Source organism: Neovison vison, chromosome 5 (genome assembly GCF_020171115.1).
Source record: "Neovison vison isolate M4711 chromosome 5, ASM_NN_V1, whole genome shotgun sequence".
NCBI classification, from domain to species: Eukaryota; Metazoa; Chordata; class Mammalia; order Carnivora; family Mustelidae; genus Neogale; species Neogale vison.
Window position 1 is genome coordinate 6,255,431 of NC_058095.1, and position 21,854 is coordinate 6,277,284.

The window sequence follows — 21,854 nt, forward strand, 5'->3', positions numbered from 1 at the left end:
ACAGAGAGCGGCTGCCCGGATATTCTGAAGAAGCGTGTTTCTGGCACACATGCTCTTCTCCAGCTATCACCTTGAGATGTCCTACAGGAGAAAACCAAGTCCACTTGCTTCAACCGATTCAGCCCCACTTGGAAACTGTGAACACAAAGACATGTCCTACCTGCAAAAGGCAAGTGTGTGCTTGCTGGAAGAGGCCGAGCCCGAGACGGGAGGGTGCTGGGCTCTGAGCAAAGGCAACAGCGAGCCGAAAGGTAGACTCCTCAGGGCGCACCTAGTAGCCGGAGCCACAGAACAGAGGCAAGAAACCAAACCCGCACCGCCGCCAATCGGACCAGGGTCAGGAGGTCGGGCAGGAGAAGAGACGGTGATTAACTGCCAATTAACTGGGAAGAGGGTGAAGCTCTGGGCGCCCTCCCCGCAAAGCTGCACGCAGGCCACTGAGGTTGCACTTGGACAAGTTCTGCGGGCCTACTGGTGCAAACCTTGTCTTGACACTGAGGAGCGTGGAAAAATGATTTTGGGGAGAAGCCAGAGGTGAGGCGTCTGCTCCCAGCCTTGAACATGCAGACCGCTCTGCTGTCACAAGCCCAGAACAGCCCCTCCTGGAGGCTGCGAAGGCGTCGGCAGGAAAGAGAACAGATGAGAATCTCTTGGACAGCGCGGAGAGAACCGCTCCCGGGAGGCCGGCAGGTGAGCGGCAGCCCGGACACAGGCTGCGTGGGGCGAGCGCTCCCAGACCACCGCACCAGTTCCGAGGTTCCGGGAAGGCTGGACACAGGCTGTCCTGGCCCCTGCAGCACCGCTGGCCAACACCCGAGCAGCCTGGGTGACAGCGATCCCAGCCCTGTCAGCCTGGAGACGGCCAGGGCACTCACAAGGCACTGCCTGGGCTCAGTTACTCCCTGAACACATAACTGGAACGCCGCCTGTGACCGTCTGACAGCTGAAAGCATCCCCAGGTTCCTTCCTCCAAATCTTCTGCTTCTCTTTTCTCAGGGCAACTGGAAACAAAGCAGATCTAGGGAAGGACCCAAATGACCTCCTTCTCTGAACCCTTTGCTCTCAACATCCCCTGCCCTACTTAGATGAGACAGAAATCTTCAGTTAGGAACCTGAGGTTTGTAATCTATCTTTATGGTTTGTCCTCTGGGAGGCCAAAAAAAAAAGCACATCTCCTCCTGAACCTATGGATGACAAAAAAGAAAGATCAAGAAATTCATCCCAAATTTCTACCCCCAAGGAGCGTGATGTCTTACTGGGGAGCCCGGCTGCTGAGCACTGTGTTAAAGACGTGTGGGACAAGGAGCTACCTGGGAGGGAGTGACAGGTTACGACCCATGGCAGGTCCCCCTCAGGACCCGGAGGTCTGGCCGTGCACCGCCCAGAAACGGCTCATGTGCCATGACCGTGATGGGACACAGATGGCATCTTTCCAGAATGCACAGTCTCCCAGGCAACTGTCTTCACTATCACATCACCATCTCTGGCCCCAGCCTCTCGGACAGGACAAGTCCCACACACCTGGCCCGGGTGCTACCCTACCCAGTCATCTCCAAGCCCCCAGCTGGGAGACAGCTGGGGCCGCATCTGGAGGGGATGCTATTGGCAGGGAGAAGAACTGTGCCCACGAACAGGCCACTCTCACGCCAGAGCCCCTCCCTGCCTCAGAGCCATCACCTAGAGAAGGCTTTGCCTTGAACACCAGGGAATCCACGCCAGGGGACAAGCACCTCCCAAGCACCCACGCACAGCACCTTCTGTCGACTTCTTGACCCCAACACTCTGGGAATGGGTTACTGGCTCCAGTTTAGAAAGCTGGGCTGAAGGATATAAAATAATTTGTCAAGACCTTGTAATGACCAAGACATGGCTGAGATCAGAACTTAGGCTGTGTGAATTCGAGGCCGGTCCCCTTCTTAGAGTGTTTACCACCTCCCTTGGTTCTGCCCTACAGAAAGTCTCTCCACCACCTCCACCCCCAGGAAAGCTGCCTCCCTTGGGGGCAGGGGCAGGGGGGCTGGGAGGGCCCGGTGGCATCAGCCTGGCATGGCCGCTATGCCCCTCACATCCTACTGGAGAACAGGACTGCGTGCCTATGCTGTCTGTTTCTTAGCTGAAAGGCCAGATGGAGCCCGGTGGTGGGCAGGGTTCCAAGGATTTGGTGCCAGAGCTGCAACCCTTGTGGTTTGGGGGGAAGATAAATATTGTGGAAAACCCATATAGTCACTCGCTTAATGATTATATGCCATCCGGGCTTATTAAGGGCAGCCTGGCTCCTTGCAAGCAGGAGAGAGACAGAGATGGGTCCACACCCACCTGCCCAGGTGGGAAAAGAGGCCTGACCTTGACTGAGGAGGGCCTTAAGGACATCGATGACAGGAGGTGTGTGGGACAGAACTGGTGTGTGTGAGGGAAGGGCTGAGGCTCTGCCTGAGACACAGACCTGCCTTTGAGCCTGGCCCATCCTAAGACCTCACTGCTTGCATTTTGGGCACCAAAGAGGGGGTGGCAGAAGATGGGGTGCCACCCCAGACTTCCTGGCATGTGGTTAGCTCCTGACTGTGGCCCCCTGAGTGCCCCTAAGGCCATTCTGAGGGGTCACTTTGTCCCGGCAGAGAGGCACAGAAGATGATCTGTACCTTCAGGAAAAGAAGAGAAGCTAGCTGCATGTGGAATTTTTCTGGCCGTGGCTGTTAGCGGTGATGAGCCGCGGGCATCGGCAGCCCGAGGGGCTTACAGAGGGACCGCACGGCGCCAGCCACAGACCCCGCGGGGGCAGCACACCCTAGTGCTCCGGCTCGTTCCGATGTTCGCGGAGCAACTGCCCTCTGTGAGGCCCATGCTGTTCCAGACGTGTGGGTCAGGCACTGCCCTGACCTCGAGAGGCTCCCAGGGAGACCAAGTAACTGAAGACACATGGAAATCCAATTATCGCCATGGGAGGGGTTGGGGGGACAGTAACGGCCGCAGGTGTCTTCAAAGGAGACCCCCAAGTTCAGTTCTGAACGAGTGAGTGCTTTTCGGACTCTGAAGCAAGGGAAAGGCCCTGGACGGGCACCAAGTCGTGGGAGTGCCCAGCACCTCTGCAGGACAGGGGCCAGCGAGTGTGGGGCAGTGGTGAGAGAGAAGCTTCCAGAAGGAGACTAGAACAGATCACACCACGTGAAGAAGCGTAAATGTTGCCTTATGGAGAGGAACTTCTAACACGTTTTAAGCAGGGAAAGGACAGTCATGTTTACCTAAAACCCATGTTGAAAAAAATGAAGTAACAGAAAAGCTCCGTGGCTTTGGGGCAAGTCTCGTGCTGGAGGCAGCCAGGCCTGCGCTACAGGAACTGGGGGAGGCTGAGCACGGCCTCGAGCTCTCCGGATTCCCCTCGGGAGGACTCCTCTCTGTCCCAACAGGATGAGGCTTGAAAGGGACTGCACTGTGTTACAGGGGCAAAAGGAAGAAGGCACAGCAGGGAGGTCCCGGCTAGGGGGCCATGCGATAAATGACTAAAAGTGCCACCTGGGCCCTTGCGGCGAGCCCCGTGGGAGCCAGAGCGAGTGAGCAGACGCCGAGAGTTCTCCCGCGCTGCAGGCTTGGCGTACTGGTTCTCACTGTGTAACCGCTGACATCTCTTCACGGAGAATCAACGCCAGCTCTGTGTCTTGGGCCAGCATGCTGGATGTCAAGGAAGGGGAGACCAAGGGTAGACAGCACAACTTCCCCCACGGCGGGGCTCCGCCGCACCTACGAGAAAGCTAGAGGTACGCTTCTGGCTTGGTCACGTGACCCTGGGCCTGGGAAGAGCTGTCCGGGGCAGGCTCGGGGTCAGCTGGTCCTTGGAGGTCCTTAGAACCAGAGGCCTTGAGGGGAGCTGGGAGACTCTGTGGTGAGGGACGGGGGCGGGGAGCCTCTGGGCCATCCGTCCTGCCCCTCCGGGGTTCCCCTGGAGAACAGCACCCGCCCACCCACCCAGCCATCAGCCCCAACCACCTGCTCCGGTCAGGAGAACTAGCTGAGGGTGGCCGGCGCATGGGCCTCCTGGACCTTAGAACCCGCCGAGCTGACAGCATCTCCAGGAACCAGCTGGAATCAGCTTGCTTTTTAGTGTCCCTGTCCCGAGGCTGTGCGGAGGCTGAGCCATCGCTCTCTGTCACCTCAGCGGCTGGCTTGTGCGCAGCACCCGACGAGGGCGCCAGCTGATGGCTGCAGGTGTTCCTGGCGTCCTCCCCTCCTCATTCCACTCTTCCCGCTTGTCTCTGTGCAGGGAGAGTGGATGGCGGTGGGAATGCTGGGCACTGGGGCTGGAGGGGAGGGAGGGAAGGAAGTCCGGTGCCCTGAACACGGGAGCCCCGCGGAGAGGAGCACAGGCCAAGCTGGCTCCACCCCTTCTCCGCTGACGTCAGACCTTGAAATAGACAGATGGGGGAGCAGGAGTCTTTGCCGACACTGAGTAACCTTGGAGGTGGGGAAGGAGGGGAGACAGGGCTTCGAGCTCGCTGATGAACAACTCTGTCCACCCGGGTAGAAGAAACCGCACTGACATCCCCCGCTTCCTCTCTAGTCGATCGATGGCCAGGGTGAAAGGCCTCTCGGTGGGGCTGGCACGCTGTGGGCTCTAAGAGGGAGGCGAGAGCACCGTCCACAGGGATGCAGGAGGGACCTGCTGGCCCTGGTTAACAAAGAGGACAGTAGCAACGGGAGGCTGCTGGAGCCCCTTCTCTCCCCGGGACACGCAGAGCCTGCAAACAGTCTGATCAGAGGAGGGATGCTGTTCTCTGTCTGCACTGGAGTGCGGGAGGCATAACTCCTGCAGGACACCTGTGGACGTGGGGCCATCGTCTTCCCCTGGAAGGGGCAAGGCACAGGGAGCCCCTGAAGGCTGCCTCCACAGCTGCAGCCTGGGGGCGGTTCTCGCAGGGGGACCGTTTGCCAGGGGACAGGTCCTCAGCCGGCGGGACCTCTCAAAGGGGGGAGGACACAGATCTCCCCTCAGAACTGGTCAAAGGTGCAGATTCCTGGGCCTCGGAGCCTTGACCCTGCTACCGTGGGCTGGGGCTGGGACCCAGAAATGTAGAGTTTCAACAAGTACCTGAAGTTGGTTCCTGGAACCAAACCTTGAGACACAGCCGAGGCTCATGGTCTGGACCGGGGGCAGGCAGAGAGCTGGACGGTGTTCTCGGGGGGCCGCGCACCTGCCTCGTGGCTGGAGCATGACCTCCCTATCGTGGCGAGGGGTCCACGTCACAGCCCCACCAGTCGGCACCCTGCACCCGGTCTGGCCGTCTCTTTCCTCCTCTTGTCAAGGTTTCTGGAGAATGTCTCACTCGGCGGCTGGAGGAAGTCCCTCCCAGAGCCAAACTCAGGACGCCCTGCCATGCCCTGTGACCCTCCCCTCCAGACTCACACCTGCTCCGCGGGGAGCTCTGCCGCACCTCCCTCTGCACTTGAAGGCTTATTAAAATGTACCTTGGTCTGCTCTCAGCTCAGCCACGAGACAGCCCGAGCTCATGCTAATTAATCAGATGGCATCATTAATATGCACCCTAACTGTTCAGCTCCCCTGATGCCCATCACGCTCGGGGCCCAGGCATCTCTGCAGGCCGCAAGCCCTCTGCACTCCCTCGCCTCCTGCCTTCTCCGGTGGGCTGGCCGGTGGTCCAGAGAACACGCCCAAAGACACTTTTATTCTGGGCACGGTTTGCATGGCGAGCCCGCTGGCTGGAACGCCGGCAACACAGAGGAGCGCAGTTATTATCTTAGAATGAGTGCTTTATTTAATTAAACAATTACTGCTAGGGCCCTGGGGCACTGTTTAGAAAGACACCAGCTTCTGCTCACAACAGACACCCTGTGACAGAGAGTGAGCATCGCCCACAGACCCCGGCAGGGCCCTCACAAGTACCACACGTACTCTATGCAACGAAGGCATCACACAGGCCCAGGGCAGGAGGCGAAAAACGGGTTGGCAGGTACGGTTTCCGTCCTGGTTAACCCAAAATATTTACGAACACTCCCCCTTCCTCTAAAACCACGGGCAGGCTGCTGGCTTCTAGACGGTGAGTTTTTTTTTTTTTTTTCCCCTGCACTTTCGGGGGAAATGAAACAGAAAGCGGGGACGAGGGGAGCGGGAGATGTGAAATCAACCAGGACGTCTCCTTCAAGCAAAGTCACTTTTAGTTCTTTACTCAGAAAGGGAAGGCCAGAAGCAGAGGGGGCGTGGAGCATGGAGATGGCCTGGGCCACCCTGTTTGGGGTCAGCGTGGAGCAGCTGGAGGGGAAGGGCTGAAAACACTCAGCTTGGTGCTGGGTCAGCCCGGGATGCTTGTGGAGCGAGGGGCACCAGACACCGAGCCCCACTCAAGCCGCTCACGGAGAAGGCGCGCTCAAGGCTCCAGCTTGGCCTGCCTGGGATCAGCGTGGAGTGTGGGTAAGACAGTCCTGAAAAAGCACAGCGCAGAAGGTCCCCAGCAGGGATGAGCACTCCCCACGGAGACCTATTTGGAAGTTTCCCAACCAAATCGGCCTGTGCAGGAGTGCGGGCCGTGGGTATACACCGACCAAGCCTCACGGAGCTTCCCAGGCAGCGCGGGCGAGCAAAGGCACGTACACCCCGGGCTCTCTCGTAGGGGGGCTGCCTGCGTCCACCCCAACCCCACGTTAGCCGCCGGCCTGCTTCCACACGGACTGGGCTCTGGGTCGCTGCACCTGCGCACGTGAACACCTGGAGGCCCCCTTTACGAGGGACAGGCTTCTAAGAGCTCTATTCAGAAATAACTCGTTTTCACAGAGTAACATTTTACACCCATTAGAGAAACCAAGTACTCAAGAGAAACCTGCTGCCAGTCCTTCTGCAAACGAACTAACTCTGTGACAAGTAATTAGTTCCGTAATTTGTTTTGTGCGTTTGGACTCTGACACGGGGGGTTTCTCAGTCGCGGAGAGCGCCGGGGCAAGCAAGAGTGGCCAGGATATGGTGCACAGGACGAGTTCCCCCACCCCGAGACACCTCCCTGGCTGAATGAGGAAGAGGGTAGGGGGGAAGGGTGAGAATCCAGGCCGATTTATCTGACGTCCGCCCAGGCGCCCAGGAATCAAAACAGCTTGCCCTGGGCAAGTGTTTGTAAGAACGTATTCAGGACTCACCAGACAATGGATATGGTGGCAGGGACCTGGAACGTTCCATCAGGGCAGAGAGACACTAAAAGTACCATTGTGACGAGGGAGTCTGGGCAGTTTACCTGGTTCAGGAGCTAGGATATAAGCTCCCCCCATGCAGGAATGCAGGACCCCAACCAATGGCAACGGGTGGCTTCTGAGACTTGGGGGGAAGGACGGTGGGGACTGTCCAGAAGCTGCCAAATTCCCATCACCTGGTATCTTCACTGGGAGCGAAGAAGCGGCGGCACTGGGGACTAAGTGTTACCTTCTAAGCTGGTGTGTCAGGTGTTGGCCGTGGCAGAGGCAGGATGTGGGGGTGATGGATGGCGGGCTTAACGCCAGCAGACAGGACCCGGGTCCCTGAGAGGCACAGTAAAAATAAAAGCAACAATCCTCTCCCGAGCTGGAGGAGGAGGCTCAGCTCTAACACCCAGAGGTGCTGGGGATGGGGTCGGGTTCAGCGGTCACCACGGCCCAGGGAGGTGCTACCCGGGTCTGCACTGAGAGGTGAGGGCTGGTTACTGTTGCAATGCTGGGCAGCAGCTGGGCAGGTGCGGGGGATGCAGTGGGGCGGGGTGGGGGGCGCCCGGGTGGCAGCAGCAGCCATGGGCGATTGGAGGGGGCCTGGGGGCTCATGGGGACCCTTGGCAGGAGCTAGAGAGACAAACCGCAGTGCTGGAGTGAGTGACAGAGCAATCTGAGTTTCATTTAGAAAGGGCTGGGCGGGGGGATGGAAAGCACACCAAAAACCAAGAAGCCATCCCTGGGATGAAATATATAGACAGCTCCCTAGGAAAAAAAAAAAAAAAGAAAGAAAACACACGCCTGTCCCTGTACTATTGATTTCCTTGAAAAGGAGAGACAAGCTAATCCTTTCAAGTCAGTCACTTCAATGTGAGCAATGGTACCTGTTTGAAGTTAGCATTCCCTCAACATTAGAGACCCAGCTCTTGTCGGGGTAGTGGGCCCACGCGTTTCTGCGGCATCGGGCAGAAATGATTCGTCCTCGAGACCCAGGATCATGGGTTGAAGGCAGGGGTTCAGCACGAGGGGGAAAGGCTCAGGAGGACACTCTGCGCAGCTGGCTGAAGACACGGCACGTCTGCATCCCTTCCCCCCGTCACCCACCACACCAAGCTCGTGGGCGGGCCAGGCATGGGTCACGAGGGCTACCCGGCCCACTGCACCTGCTGTGACTGCCCAGTCACAGCAACTGGCATCTTCCTACGAGTGGGGAAAAGAGAGACCAAGAAAAACGGGACCTTCTGAGCATCCAGACAGAGCAAAGGGGAGCTGACAAGGAGCACATTGTGCAGATGAAGGGGAAGGAAAAAAGATGGGCTTCCCTGGATGGCCGCCACCCCATGAAGGGCGGACTTTGATGTTCCAGACCCCGTAAGCATGGCCGCGCAGCCAGGAGTCTCCTCCCAGCCCCTTACGGGGTCCCGACTCATGTGTGTCAGACAGGGCAGGGTGGCCCAGAGTAGGGAAACTGCCATCAGGCCACTTGTGGGCTTAGGGCCCTGCTCTCCGCTTCCAGAGGGAGTCAGCCCACGAGCCCTGCACAGAGACAGCTTGTTGGCCCCGTCAGTTCCCACAGGCCCTCTCGGGCCACCTTTTTAGCTAACCGCTGCTGCCTTCACTCCAGGTTCCCAACGGTGGCAAATCCAGGGGCAGCGTCCACGTGTGTCCTACTGGAATTGTGCTCTGGGGCAGCCGGCGGTGCCTCGGGAGGCGTGCAGCAGGGCTCCTGAGTTCCCGCGTCCTGTCAAGTCACTGCGGCTGCCCAGCCTTGTTGCGCCACGCTAAGTTTCCCTCCTCGCTGGTCCTGAAGGCCTCTAGGCCACCTCCTGCCCCAGAATCGGTAAGAATAAATATTCAAGTGATGGTAGCAGTGACCCACTTATTAGCAGATGCCACAGCCCCAGGGCACAGTGGCTGATGCTGGAAGAACACAGAGAGGGACTGTGGGAGGGATGGGAAACGTCCTTGGGAAGACATGGCCAGCCCTAGCGCTCCTTGAGCGAATGTGAGAAGTCGCCCCACTCTCCAGGAGCGACGGCGAGACAGACAGCAAACCCATCGAGCAGACAGGGAGGAGTGCGGGCACGGACCACCGAACAGACACCATCCTTGGGCAGTGTCACCCCTGCCCCTCTGCAAACATCAAGCCCCGAGGGCCGATGACCGGGCGCGACCTGCCCCTTCTCTCTGGCCTCACCAGCAGGGCTGCCCACAAGCCCAGCAAGTCTGTTACCAGGGCCGGAGGACGAGGATGGGAGCCCTCCCCGGGGGCCAGGCTCCTGTCCCTGCCTTGGCCATGGGGCCCGGGGTATACACTGCAGCCCTCAAGTCTCAGTTTTCTCTGCTGTGAAGTGGGAGGACACCAGGGGCCTTACCGCGCAGCCCGGAGGACCCAGTCGGAAAGGAGAAGGTGCGTGGTAACGCGTTACTCCCTACGAGTAAAGAGTAAAGCCGCCACAGGAAGGGCCGGTTGAGGCCTGGCACAGGCCGGCAGGTGCGTCACTCTCCTCTCCAGCTCCTTACAAAAAGGACATTTACCCATTTCAGGGAGAGACCCCTGGGTTTTACAGAAGGGACTGCACGCCGTTTGACACACTACGGATGACAGAGACGAGTACTTGTGCGTAAGGCCGAGCCAAGACGGAATCAGAAAACCGGACTCGCTGGCAAAGGGGGAAACCGAGACTCCCGGTGAGAGCCCAGGAGGACCTGTTCCAGTGCTACCTGAGCCCGAATTGGATCGCCCTATGCCTGTTGGAAGAGCCCAGCAGACAGAATGCCCTAACCCCCAACACACACCCCACTTCTTCAAGGGGGTGCCCCGCAGAAGGTGGCAGGTCCCCTGCCAGGCACGTGCAGGCTGCTGTCTCTCCCCTGGGGCCACCAGGCCCTGGAGGTGGGTCTCCCGGCTCCTGTTCAAGGCAGGACGGTGAGCCGGGGTGACCTTGTCCTGTCCCAAGGCAGCCCACGAGGGGCCCCGCTCCACACCATCACTTTGGGGCTGAGTCTCTAGCCAGGATGAGCTCCGCTCTGCCATCTGCGCTCCCGGCTCTGCCCGGCCGGCGCCTGCTGGGCTGCCGGTGACCCAGCAGCATCTGCCCACCTGTAAGAGGCCACAGCCGCTCCTGCGCACCGGGAGGAGCTGTCAGCTCTCAGGGAGTCCCACTGTGGCCCCGGGGCTTCCCTCTGACACTCGAGGGGTGGCGGCAGGGACAGGGTGGGAGGCACGGCTGGGACCAGGAAATGAACAAGTACTTGGCAGGCCCTGGACTTCAGGGGCCAGCGGCACACGCCCTGCTTCCCAGACACTCGGGACGGTGGGATTCCTGGACGGAACAGATTTATGTACAAGCCTAGCATGACTTCGCCACTGGTCTCTGCCTTCTTCTCACAGCACAGGAGAGAGCCAAGGGTTCAGTTCTGACTTTGTTTCGTAGCAAAGCCAGAGAAGCTCTGCAAAAAGAGTCCCAAGACATTCCCCCAGCCTGAAGGCAAACCAGTAACCTCCAGGTTACTGGTTTGAAAGAGTTGAGGGACCCCAGTTTCCCACATGCCCCAACTCTTTCCCACTGATCCTTCAAAGGAGCAGGGGGGGCGGCTGGTGGGGTTCTGAGAATCCAAGGCCACTGACGGCGGGTCTTGATGTTAAGCCTCATGGGCTCTTGCCAGGGCCCAGGTCACTGCTGGCTCCAGCTGCAGTGGCTTGTGGGGACGGCTCTGTAAAACACGTGTGACTCACGGGACCCCTGCCTCCTAGGGCCCCACTCTGTGGCTACTCCGAGGAAGGAGAGGGAGAGACTGACTCACATCAGCTGCACTGGCAATCACAGGCTGTGAACGGAGGTCGCAGGGTGGAGGGGAGGAGGAATTTTCCATTTGTTAAGGTCAAGGGCTTCGGGAGGCGACCGGTAGCCGCTGGTGGGAGAAAGCTCCCTTCCTATCATGATGCGATGCACAGGCTGGCCTCTGGGTATAGTTAATACCCCAAATATTCTCATTCTATGTGTGCATTTCAGGAGCATTCTGGGAAGACACAGAAAAGACTGTTTCCAGAGGACTTTCTGGAAACCACAAAATAAAAGCCTGTATCTTTATTCCCCAGAATGTACCGTCCCAAAATAGCTATGAAGAGATGGTTATTACGGGGCCCGAAACACGCCTGCTGTCCACCTGAGACGGATACGGTGTGCACGGGCTGGGGGGCTTTAAAGCTGCCTGCCGCCTCGCCCCATATTTTAGTGAAGTCTCGCTGCCGGCAAAATCAGAAACTGCGGGTAGAAGGAGGTGCAGCGGGAGCCTCTAGAAGGGACCGACAATCTCCTGAATGTGAACGGCTGCAGGGTGGGGAGAGAAGTACAACCCTCCTCTTTAACGATCTGAAGAGGCCACCGGATGGAATGCAGACGTGGGAGGGGAGGATGCCCCTCACCCACGACACGGAGCTCAGGACCAAGGAAGGAAGCCTCCACTTTCCCCAATCCCTCCCAGGTCTGCGGGCGGACGCCCAGTGCCCAGCATGGAGGGGCGGAAGCCACAGACCCTGGGAGCCACATACAAAGCTGTAGAGTAACTCCCGAGAAATGGTGGAGGTCCATCTGCCTTCAATTCCTGCAGACCAGGCAGAAGAGCACACCGTGACGGAAGCGGCGAAGCCCCCAGCGGCGGACCGGGAGGCAGGGAGGGGGCCCACCACCCAGCGAGAACAGGCTCTGCTTCCCCCACCCTCCCATCTCTGCAGCTTTCGCAGGCCAAGTGGCAGTCAGCCCTAGGAGTTCTAAGTGCAATATCCGAACGGTGACGGCAGTAATTAATATCTGTCCACTCTCCTGAACGGCTCCTTCTGTTTGCCAGGGAGCCACCGAGATGCAGGGAGGGAGGCTCTCTTCCCGTGGAAGGTTTACAGGAATAGCGAAGGAACAATTGAATAAAGCAATAACCACGCCTCTAAATAATTTACCAGGCGAATGGCAGCGGCCAATATTCCTAGTACTGGGCATCTGTCTTCCTGGGGGAAGGGATGCACCAGGCAGACTGGGCACAGACCGTAACAGCCTCTCCTGGAAAGAGCACCTGGAAAGGCACCTGAGGTCTGGTTGCTCTGGCAGGTCCCCCTGCCCTGGACATGCACCTGTGTCCGTGCTGAACCCCTTGTACCCTTTCCTCCATGTCCTCCATCTAGCAGCTAGAGATCGAGGTGGGTTGTTAGTAGTCACTGATACTTTTGCTAATTTTATCAATGACTGTTGCAATGCTGAGAGGCTAACAGGCCCCAGCTGTGCTGCCCTCCTGGCTGCCCCCCCATACGCTGGGGGAGGGGAAGTGGGGAACTGCGCCAGGGAATTAACTTGCCACCAAATTCCCACCAGACCTGTGGTGGGGACATTTGAGATGAAATTCTACTAAAAGACAAGCTTCTGGTCACAGGTAACACGCGAGACAAAACCCGGACCATCCGACCGCTCCGGCAATGCAAGAGAAGAAAACCAGTCTCCACCCAGGCTTGGGCCACAGGCGGGCTTCAGCAGGGCCACAGGGTGGGACTGGGAAGCAAAACCGCCCTCCGGTGGCCCTGGGTTAACAAACTGTGCCCCGAGCACAGCTGGCAGGGCCCCGCAGAAAGAAACCTTTCCCAGGATGGGGATAATTAAGTCAAGGGGCCAACTCCCCGAAAGGCTCGGCTCTCTCCCGAACCCTGCCACCCCCCCCCCACAGCAGCTAAGTGGCCACGTGTCACACTGCGTGTCACCTCGCACACCTAAATCTGTGTCAGGGCTGAGGAGGACCAAGAAGAGGCAGAGAGTATTAATAGATGCTGCAAAAGGGCGAGGGGAGCGTTTCTGAGTCGCGCACACACAAGGCAGAGATAAATAACGGCCTCGGCTTCGTGTCTTATTACCCAAGAGCCGACCGGCGCGGGTCTCCCGCTCCAGCTCCAACCCGCCCCTCCTGCCCGCGGCACAAAGCAGTCGAGAACAGCCTGGAGATTCATATCCCCCCCACCCCACCCCTGCCTGCGGGGAGGAGGGGAGACAGGGACAGAGCCGGGCTGCTCCAGTCAGGAAGCCCGGCATCTCCCATGCGCTCTTGGGCTGGCCGGCAGAAAGGTCGGAACACGGTGAGTCTCCAGGAAACTCATTCCGACACCCCGAAGAGCTGTGCTAAGGCGCCCCTCCCACCCCAGCGCAGTTTACAAGAGTTCACAGCCAGCAGCCGGCCATGACCTGAATGCCAAGCCCAAGCGACGGGTGACTGGGCGTACAGCTATCGTCTCAGTGACGTGACGCGGTTTCGGCCCAGGACCACGGCCCCAGCAACTGGCCAGAGCGTGAAGCTGGGGAGCCTCTCCGATCAGGGAGCCGAGTCCAAAGGCCCCCGGCCAGCCCGGCTGGGCAGGCGTCGAGGCGAGGCCACTCACCAGATAGATGCGGTAGGCGTCCACACGGCGCAGGGGCCCCCAGCACGGGTCCGTGTCATTGTGCTTGCGGTCGGCCTCCACACCACAGGATTCGTTACCAGTGGCGCTGCTGGTGAAGAGAAGAGTGGCTCAGTGCGGCCCCTGCTCAGCGGGAAGCACACAGGATGGGACGTTACCAAGCCTCCGCGCCCCCCGCAGCTGCTCCTGGGCCACCCACCTCACTCGCCAGGAGTCACAGTCTCCTGTCCTGGGGCAGGTGCTACGGGCTCCTACGGTACCAACCCCCAAATCATCTTCCCCAGAGGGCAGGGACCGAGACAGCGGTGTAGGGCGAGTTTGTAAAGGACAGAAAAGGGCCTTGGGCCTCTCCATGCTTTAGATGCCACCATGTTTGCTTGGCACTGGGCTTCTACCGGAAACGCTGCCCTGACTGGCCGAGGAAGGATGTCTGGTTACAGCCAGTGGGGGGGAGGGGGGCACTCACCAGGTCACCTGCATCAGGGAGAAGGGCACGGCGGCAGCGTAGATGGCCAAATCCCCGTACAGGTACGTGATGATGCAGAAATAGAACAAGTTGACCCCCACTGAAAGCAACAGAGTCACCGTCAGGGAGCCAGAGGCGCCTGGGTTCCTTCCTGCCGGTCAGGCCTCCACCTCCTCCACACCGCTTTCTCCAGGCTGTTGACTTTCTTTCTTTCTTTTTTTTTTTTTAAAGATTTTGCCTATTTATTTGATGGAGAGAGAGAGTGCGGGAACACAAGCAGGGGGAGTAGGAGTGGGGGGAGTAGGAAGGGGGGAGAAGCAGGCTTCACGCCCAGCAGGGAGCCCGATGTGGTCTTTTTTTTTTAAAGATTTTATTTATTTATTTGACAGAGAGAAATCACAAGTAGGCAGAGAGGCAGGCAGAGAGAGAGAGAGGGAAGCAGGCTCCCTGCTGAGCAGAGAGCCCGACGCGGGGCTCGATCCCAGGACTCTGAGATCATGACCTGAGCCGAAGGCAGCGGCTTAACCCACTGAGCCACCCAGGCGCCCCCCCATGTGGTCTTGATCCCAGGATTCTGGGATCATGACCTGAGCCGAAGGCGAAGGCAGACGCTTAATGACTGAGCCACCCAGGTGCCCCGAGGCTGTTTACTTTCTACACAAAGAAAACAACTAAGTCCCGGAGCCTGCTCTGGCTGGCTCCACCGTGATGTGGCGGGACACACGGCTGCCCGTGATGGTGCCCTCAGAGAGGCGAAGTGCAGCTGGCATCCTCAGAGGCTCCGAACAAGGGCAGGTGGAGGGCAGCGTGAGTCAGGGGCTGGCTGGGGAGGACTGGAGGGGCCTTCACGCTTGGGACAGGCTGCCTGGGCAGGAGGAGGAGTGAGGCCCTGAGTGGGGAACCTGAGCCCGAGGGGGCCTGGGCCCTGTTCACTGCCACCCAGGACTCTATGAGAAAGGCTGGTACTGAGGCCCTGAAAAGCAAAGAGAACCAAAAATGGCTCAGCTTCTGAAGCTGAAATCAAGAGGGTAAAAGCCCCTGATTTCCAAAGACTATGTGCCTCTTTCAGGGTCTGCCGGATCACCAAGCCCCAGGTGGGACTGAAGTGCTGGTGACCGAGGGGGCAGCAGGTGGGGGCGCTCAGGACGAGCTCACGGTCAGAACGCCTGCCAGGGAGGACGCTGCCTTTGGAAGGTGCCCGTGGAAGCAGATCCGGATCCCTTCTCCCTCTAGTGGGGTTAGACCCAGGTATTGGAGACACGGGCTCCAGCCCCGGTGCCACGGACCGACCTCGCTTCCCAGCCGCAGCCAGTCCCCGACCATCTCCTGTCCTGTACAGTGAGGATTCCACCTGTGCTAAATTCCATCTGTGATTCCAGCTTTAAAGACCAGGTGTAGGAACACCTGGGTGGCTCAGTGGGTTGACCCTCTGTCTTCGGCTCAGGTCATGATCTCAGGGTCCTGGGATCGAGTCCCGCATCAGGCTCTCTGCTCGGCAGGGAGCCTGCTTCCTCCTCCTCTCTCTCTCTGCCTGCCTCTCTGACTACTTATGATCTCTCTCTGTCAAATAAATAAATAAAATCTTTAAAGACCAGGTGTAACAGCTCTGAAAAAAGCGTCCAGGCCCTACAACCTCAGGGTCATGGCCACAGACAGCCTGTCTCAGACTCCTGTTCAGACTGACTGCTTGTGTTTGATGTCACGAGTCTCAAGCTCCTGGCTTCCCTGAGAACAGAAAGAAAAATGAAGTGACAGGTCCCTTCTAATCCTGGTGGCTCAGAAGAGCCTCTAGGGTCCCCAAGGGGAAAGCTGGGGACATGTTCCTTCTGGGCTATTTGAGGTCAGCTCTGCTCCGAGGAGTCTGGGGGAAAAAAGACAAGGAAAATACGGCTCTTACGAGAACCCCAGAGGGCCTCAGATACCACTGATGTCCAAGCTCAGTGTTCCCGGGGGGTCGGGCTACCGCTCACCCCCCTGGCCCAGGTACAACCTGTGCCCAGCTTGTCTTTCTGCTCTGACGCCAATGCTCCCCGCAGCGAGGCACTGTCCCCTCCCTACGCACCCTCCTCTCCACTTGCCTGTGCCTGCAATGTCAGCTCTGTTTATCAACGGCCATTGGCCCTCCCTGATCAATAAATTTCATTACTAGATACAGAACGGGAGGATCAATGAGCTTCCTAAGAAGACAGCATTGACGACGCCTGGCACTGCTAGCCACAGGAAGTGAGCCGGGACCCCAGGGGGCTTGTTGGGGAGGGTGGCAGTCCCTTCGAAGAGAACGACCCTTGATTTAGGAATAGGGCAGAGTGGTGGGTTTCACCTGAGAGTGACTCTGCCTCGCCTCCCCCACCAGGGGCATCAGACAACGTCTGAGGACGTCCTGGCTGTCACGATGAGGAGGTGCTGCGGGCACCGAGTGGGCGGAGGCCCAGGGTGCTGCTCAGCCCCCCACAACACAAAGGACAGGCCCCACGACAAAGAATGAGCCAGATGTCAACAATGCCAGGTGTGGGAAACCCTCAGCAGAGGTGTCCCGAGGGTGAGGCTACTCTCGGACAAATGTGCTTCTTTTTTATTAGATTTGGGTGAACTATAAAGAAGTCTAGTCTGTAAGGGGAGGAGAAAAAAAAAAACCAACAAAACAAGAACCCACTGGTTCCCAGAATTGTTAAAGAAATCAGGGCAGACTGGGGGCACCTGGGTAGCTCAGTCGTTAAGTGTCTGCCTTCGGCTCAGGTCATGATCCCAGAGTCCTGGGATCCAGCCTGGTATCAGGGTTCCTGCTCAGCAGAAATCCTGCTTCTCCCCCCACCCCACTTGTGTTCCCTCTCTCACTGTCTCTCTCTGTCAAATAAATAAAATCTTAAATAAAAAAAGAAAAGAAAGAAGTCGGGACAGACTGTAAAACACGCTAATCGGAAAGGAGGTTTCAAAGCTGTATGTCCTCTCTCCAATGTACATCTTCCTTCCAAAGCCCACATTTGGAGGGGGACGGCGTGAGGCTGCCAGGAGGAAATGTTTATGCTCTTATCTTCATCTAATGAGATAGGGAGAGAGGAAAAACACGGACGGGCTGCACACAACCAATCTGGCCTTCATGATTCTGGAACCCTCTGTGAGGCTGGTAGGAAGGGTGGGACCCAAACCCTCAGACAGTCTTTGGGTAAGATCATTCTCTTCCGGACCGGACGGTCAAATCACACCACCAGTGATAAACCGATGCTTAATGTCCTGAGAAGCAGTCCTGAAGACTCTGGTTTCTATGATTCCCCCAGGCTCCGAGTTCCTGCAGCCACATTCAAGATTAGAAAGAACCAGGGGAGATGCCACCCTTGCAAACAAGGGGCTGAGACAAAGGGGCAAAAAACCTCCCAAAGACCCTTACAGAGACAAGGATTTACTGAGATCGGTCTGTCTGTCTGTGAAGGGGAAACGCGCAGGTTTGGGCACTAAGAAGCGAAGCTCTTAAGCAGCTCATCTTCCCAAAGTACAACATTGGCTGTGGAGGTACACAGCGTTGTCACTAAACATCAGAGCTGGGGCAGGGGGACCTTCTCAGCCACAGGCAATGCCGCTAAGGAGCAGGTGGGGTGGCCAGGGCTCCTAGTTAGACACCCGATGCCCAGACAGCAACCGGCGCATGGACTCCTTGCGCCCTCTGCTGGCCACCAGGGCACACGAGAGCGAGAGACAGGTGCACACACACCGGAGGGCACGGTGTAGCCTGCCACCCTCAGAGGTGCCTGCCCTGCCGTGTCTTGGCCTGAATCGTCCGCAAGAAAAGGGAGACAAGTCAGAAGCAGTCAAGCAAGAGGCACAAGACTGCCAGCCGACTCCACCGGGTTCCCTCCTTGAGAAGCTGCTCAGGATCCCTGACCTCCGCAAGCAGGAGGAGCCTAGTCGTGGCCTCTCTCCTCCTCGCGCTGATAAGCCAGAGGGATGCAGGAAAACAAGGTGAGTGGTTCAGCCCTCGGGATGCAGGAAAACAAGGTGAGTGGTTCAGCCCTCGGGATGCAGGAAAACAAGGTGAGTGGTTCAGCCCTCTCTCGAGAGGTGAGAGGCGGCAGCTCACAAGTGCGGGGGCGGCGCAGACAGTCCGCTCCTCTGCTCCCTGCCCTACCCCTGTCAAGGTCTGTTGGGAAGTACCCCCCCCCCCGGCAAGCTCTGCCCTCGCCCCACCTTGAGAAAGAACTCATACCTTTATTGAAGAACATGGAGGCCATCTGTCCCATTTCCACCCGGTCTGTGATTTCAAAAAGATTCAGAGATCCACGTCTCTCTGTGGAGCCAAACAGACAAGGAAGAAGAAGCGGTTTTCATTCGGAAAAGCTCCCAGAGGAGGTGCTGAGCTCACTAAATTTCCAGAGTAAGGAAATCCTGAAGCATTTCAAATTCTTGTGAGAACTTCCCATGTCTCCTACTTGAAATATTTTCAAACAGTCTACAGAAAGGGATCCCAGGGATGCTTGCTATGGGTGGGGGCGGGGGTGGGCTGGAGCTGGGACACCTGGCCTTGACTTGCTGGGTGGAACCGGGGAGGGGACCATGGTGGGACAGGAGGACGAAGTGAGCCACCCCACATTTATTCGAGCCCCGGGCGCTGAGGTAACTAACCTGCCCAAGCTGTAAACGTCAGCAAGTGGGGGAGCCAGCGGGGTGAAGCCTGCACCCCAGGCTCATGCTCTGGCCAGAGGGTCTGTGCAGAGACTCCCTGTCCTCTCTATGAAGAAAGGGAACCCTGTGGACCAGAGGGAGGTGCCAGCCTGTCCGGAACCCCAAGACTTACGCACTGACAGGATGGGCCGTTTCTCTGCTCGCTCATAGTTGTCCTGGACAAGGACATCACTGTCAGAGGCCGTGGAAGAGTCGTCATCTTCCTCCTCCTAGGAGGGGTGGGGGGGGGAGGGGGAACAAACAAGGGAGAAGGGGAAGGGGCACACATAACACTCTAGAAAACCCATGGAAAACTGCAGAACCCATTTCCCTTATTATTTCTTTCCAGAAGGTGTCTGGCCGGGGGCCCCCCCAGCACCTCCACGCTGTGTGACCGCCCCCCCCAGCACCGCCACGCTGCCATGCTAGGAGGTATGGACACTCAGATGTCAGATCTGAAGCTGCAGCACAGTTCTGGGGTTCGGAATGATGAGCGAGCTCCAGATTAGGGTTCAAGGGACCCACGACATGATGCTGAGAGCAGAGGCCGCACCTTTTGCTAAGCTATGTGGCTGTCAAGCCTCGGCTCCGGGACAAGGGTCTCGGAGTGGTGCTGTGGACACGAGCCTGCCGTGTGCTGGGAGGGAAAGAACTGGGCCCCCAGGGCTGCCTGTCCTAGCACACGCCGGAACGCAGGCACCGCATCAGGCTCTGCCCGGAGACAAGGACAATACACACACCTGGTGGTTTTCCATCCTCTTCCAGTGGAGCTGAGCGTTGGCTGCCGCCATGGCCTCTACCACGAAGGTAGTTGTCACGAAGCTGCAGGGCAGGACCACGCGGGAATTGCCAAAGGCAGGTAGGGGTTGGGGGTGGTACAATGAAACAGGAAAAACCATTTTAAGACCTGACCAGACCAGCAAGCCCAAAGTGTTTTCTCTTCTGAGAGCTGTTCCCTGGGGAACTGAGATGCATCCGACCTGATAAAATGTGTGTGCACGTGACGCCGGGCTCGCTTGCCTTGATGGCCCTGTCTACGTTGAGAATGGGACTGGATGCCTGGGAGAGAGGGGTGTGCAACAGGGCTGGGGGGGGAGAGTGTGCGCCTGGGGCAAGGAGGGTGTGGGGCGATGCGATACCACACACCAAGAAGGGGCCTGCTGGGGGCAGAGCGGGGAGGAGGCCGATTCCCAGGGGCTTCTGAAAGCTGCAGGGAAGGGCAGCTCTCACCGCTCCTTGCTGGGGCCCACAGAGTGGTCAGCTCCCAGTGACAGGCACTAACGGACAGCACGCAGGCGTGGGGAACTGAAAAGGGACATTTGGCTCCAGAATGTGTTTGTTTCCATGTTTCCTTCCTTCCTTTTTTGGCAGTACCTTTATTTTCCTCATAATCTAGATAACGTATATGTAAGCTTGCATTTTTATGGCTTGAACTGAAAGGGACACTGGGATGTGGCACGGTGGGGGGGTCCAGTCAGCAGAGCTGCTGTCTGTAGACCCGGGGACTATGTCCCTCTGCGCCAAACCCCAGCAGCACAGTCTCCTTCTCGAGACTTCACCCCAGCCCTCCTCGAGCTCCCTCACCTGCCGCACGCTGACGGCTCAGCCCGACCGCTCAGCCCGCACCCGCTCCATCTTGGGGGCTGGAGGGCAGCTGGCTCTGAAACTCCCATTCCAGTGCTTTGGCACCTTCTAGAAAGGTTTCTCATTATCTTGCTTAAGTGACCATTTTAAGGACTTTAGATTGTCCCTTTTTCTGCAAGTAAAACTGGAATCAATCTTAGTTAAGGCATAAAGAGGCTTCTCATGGTTCCATGAAGCCAACTCATCGATCATGTTCAAATATTAATGGGTTGAGCAGGGAGGGGACATGGCAGGCCCTACCTGGGGGCCCCCAATAATCACTTCCCATTCAGACGGCTGCCTGTGCTGAAGGTCCTTTAAAGGGGACACCAGAGCCACAGAAGGACGAGGACTTCTAGGCTCTTGGCTGTCAGGACCCGCAGGAAATAATGAGCCAACAGTACCCCAAGGATGGCCACAAAACTCCCAAAAGAAATGGGGTGCAGAAGCAGAGAAATGTGGGTGTTCTCCTATCCCATTCAGCCTCTTCGAGGTCCTCATTGGCTTCACCTATAGCCCGTGTGTCAGCCTTCCCAGAGCACCCCTCCTTCCTCCTTCCCGTCTGCCGAAATGCTGCCCTCTGTGACCACTGACCACCTGCCGAAAACTGCCACGGCCCCCACCTCCCCTGAGCCTCACCCCCCAGGCTTTGTAGGGTTTTTTGGACATCACCCATCACCTTCCAACTTACTCTACAATTCTCTTACTATCTGCACTCCTTATGGCTCCCCACAGGGAGAGAGAAAAGTCTTGAGAGCAATGATCTGTGTTCTGTTCACCTAAGAACAGTGCCTGGGGTCGCCTCTCCCAGGGGAGGTGCCCCTGGGGCATGTTTCCAGGTGTTCCCTCGCCTCTTTCTGGCAGCTCGTGGGTTCGTACCTGGCAACACATAGTCCTAAATCCCTTATGGGCCCAGGGTACTTGCTGAATGAATCCCCACTTCCATGCAGAATCCCTGAGAGGAAACTCAACTAGGCTCTCCCTTCTGGGGACGACAGCCAGGGGACCCCACACACGCAGCTCAAGGAGCAGGAGCCCCTGAAAGCCTAGGAAGGCTCTGGGTACCTGTTTGCTGCCAGGCACAAGGTGAGGCTAACCATTGATTATGAGTGTACCTGTGTGTTTGCCACCGACTCCACTGACTACTTTAAGCAAGTTCTAAATTCCACACCGACTTCCCTTATCACCGCAGACATTTGTCCCATCTTTTTCTGGGGCTAGGTGGTATTTTCTCAGAGAACAAAAATTAATGGTACCATTAAGAAAGTATACAACTGGGGCAGTCAACCTGCTGGGGAAGCAATGTGAGCATCACGTGAAACATTCCACAGCCTGGTCAGACGGCTGCACTCTTAACTGATCAGGCTGTGTGACTGTTCTGCTAGCCCGGGACCTGGAGAACTTCGTGTCACCTTTCCTGTTGCTGGGCCACCCTGGTTGGGATTCACCGGGGACCCCTGGCTGCCCCCACAGGCACGCTTCCTTGTGTTAATGAAGAGAAGCCAG

General features: G+C 57.8%; 1 protein-coding gene across 2 annotated transcripts in view; it reads right to left on the reverse strand.

The window, feature by feature from the left end:
* TMEM104 (transmembrane protein 104) overlaps positions 1-21,854 on the reverse strand; it is a 54,677-nt gene that overhangs the window by 23,885 nt on the left and 8,938 nt on the right. The window contains exons 4-8 of one of the 2 annotated variants that reach the window (XM_044247479.1): positions 19,466-19,547; positions 18,859-18,955; positions 18,271-18,351; positions 14,073-14,172; positions 13,589-13,694 (exon numbers count right to left, since the gene is read on the reverse strand). In XM_044247479.1, the coding sequence (XP_044103414.1) occupies positions 13,589-13,694; positions 14,073-14,172; positions 18,271-18,351; positions 18,859-18,955; positions 19,466-19,547 (466 nt within the window). Of the gene's footprint in view, positions 1-13,588; positions 13,698-14,072; positions 14,173-18,270; positions 18,352-18,858; positions 18,956-19,465; positions 19,548-21,854 lie in introns of both variants that reach the window. The other variant, XM_044247478.1, reaches the window with a different exon arrangement.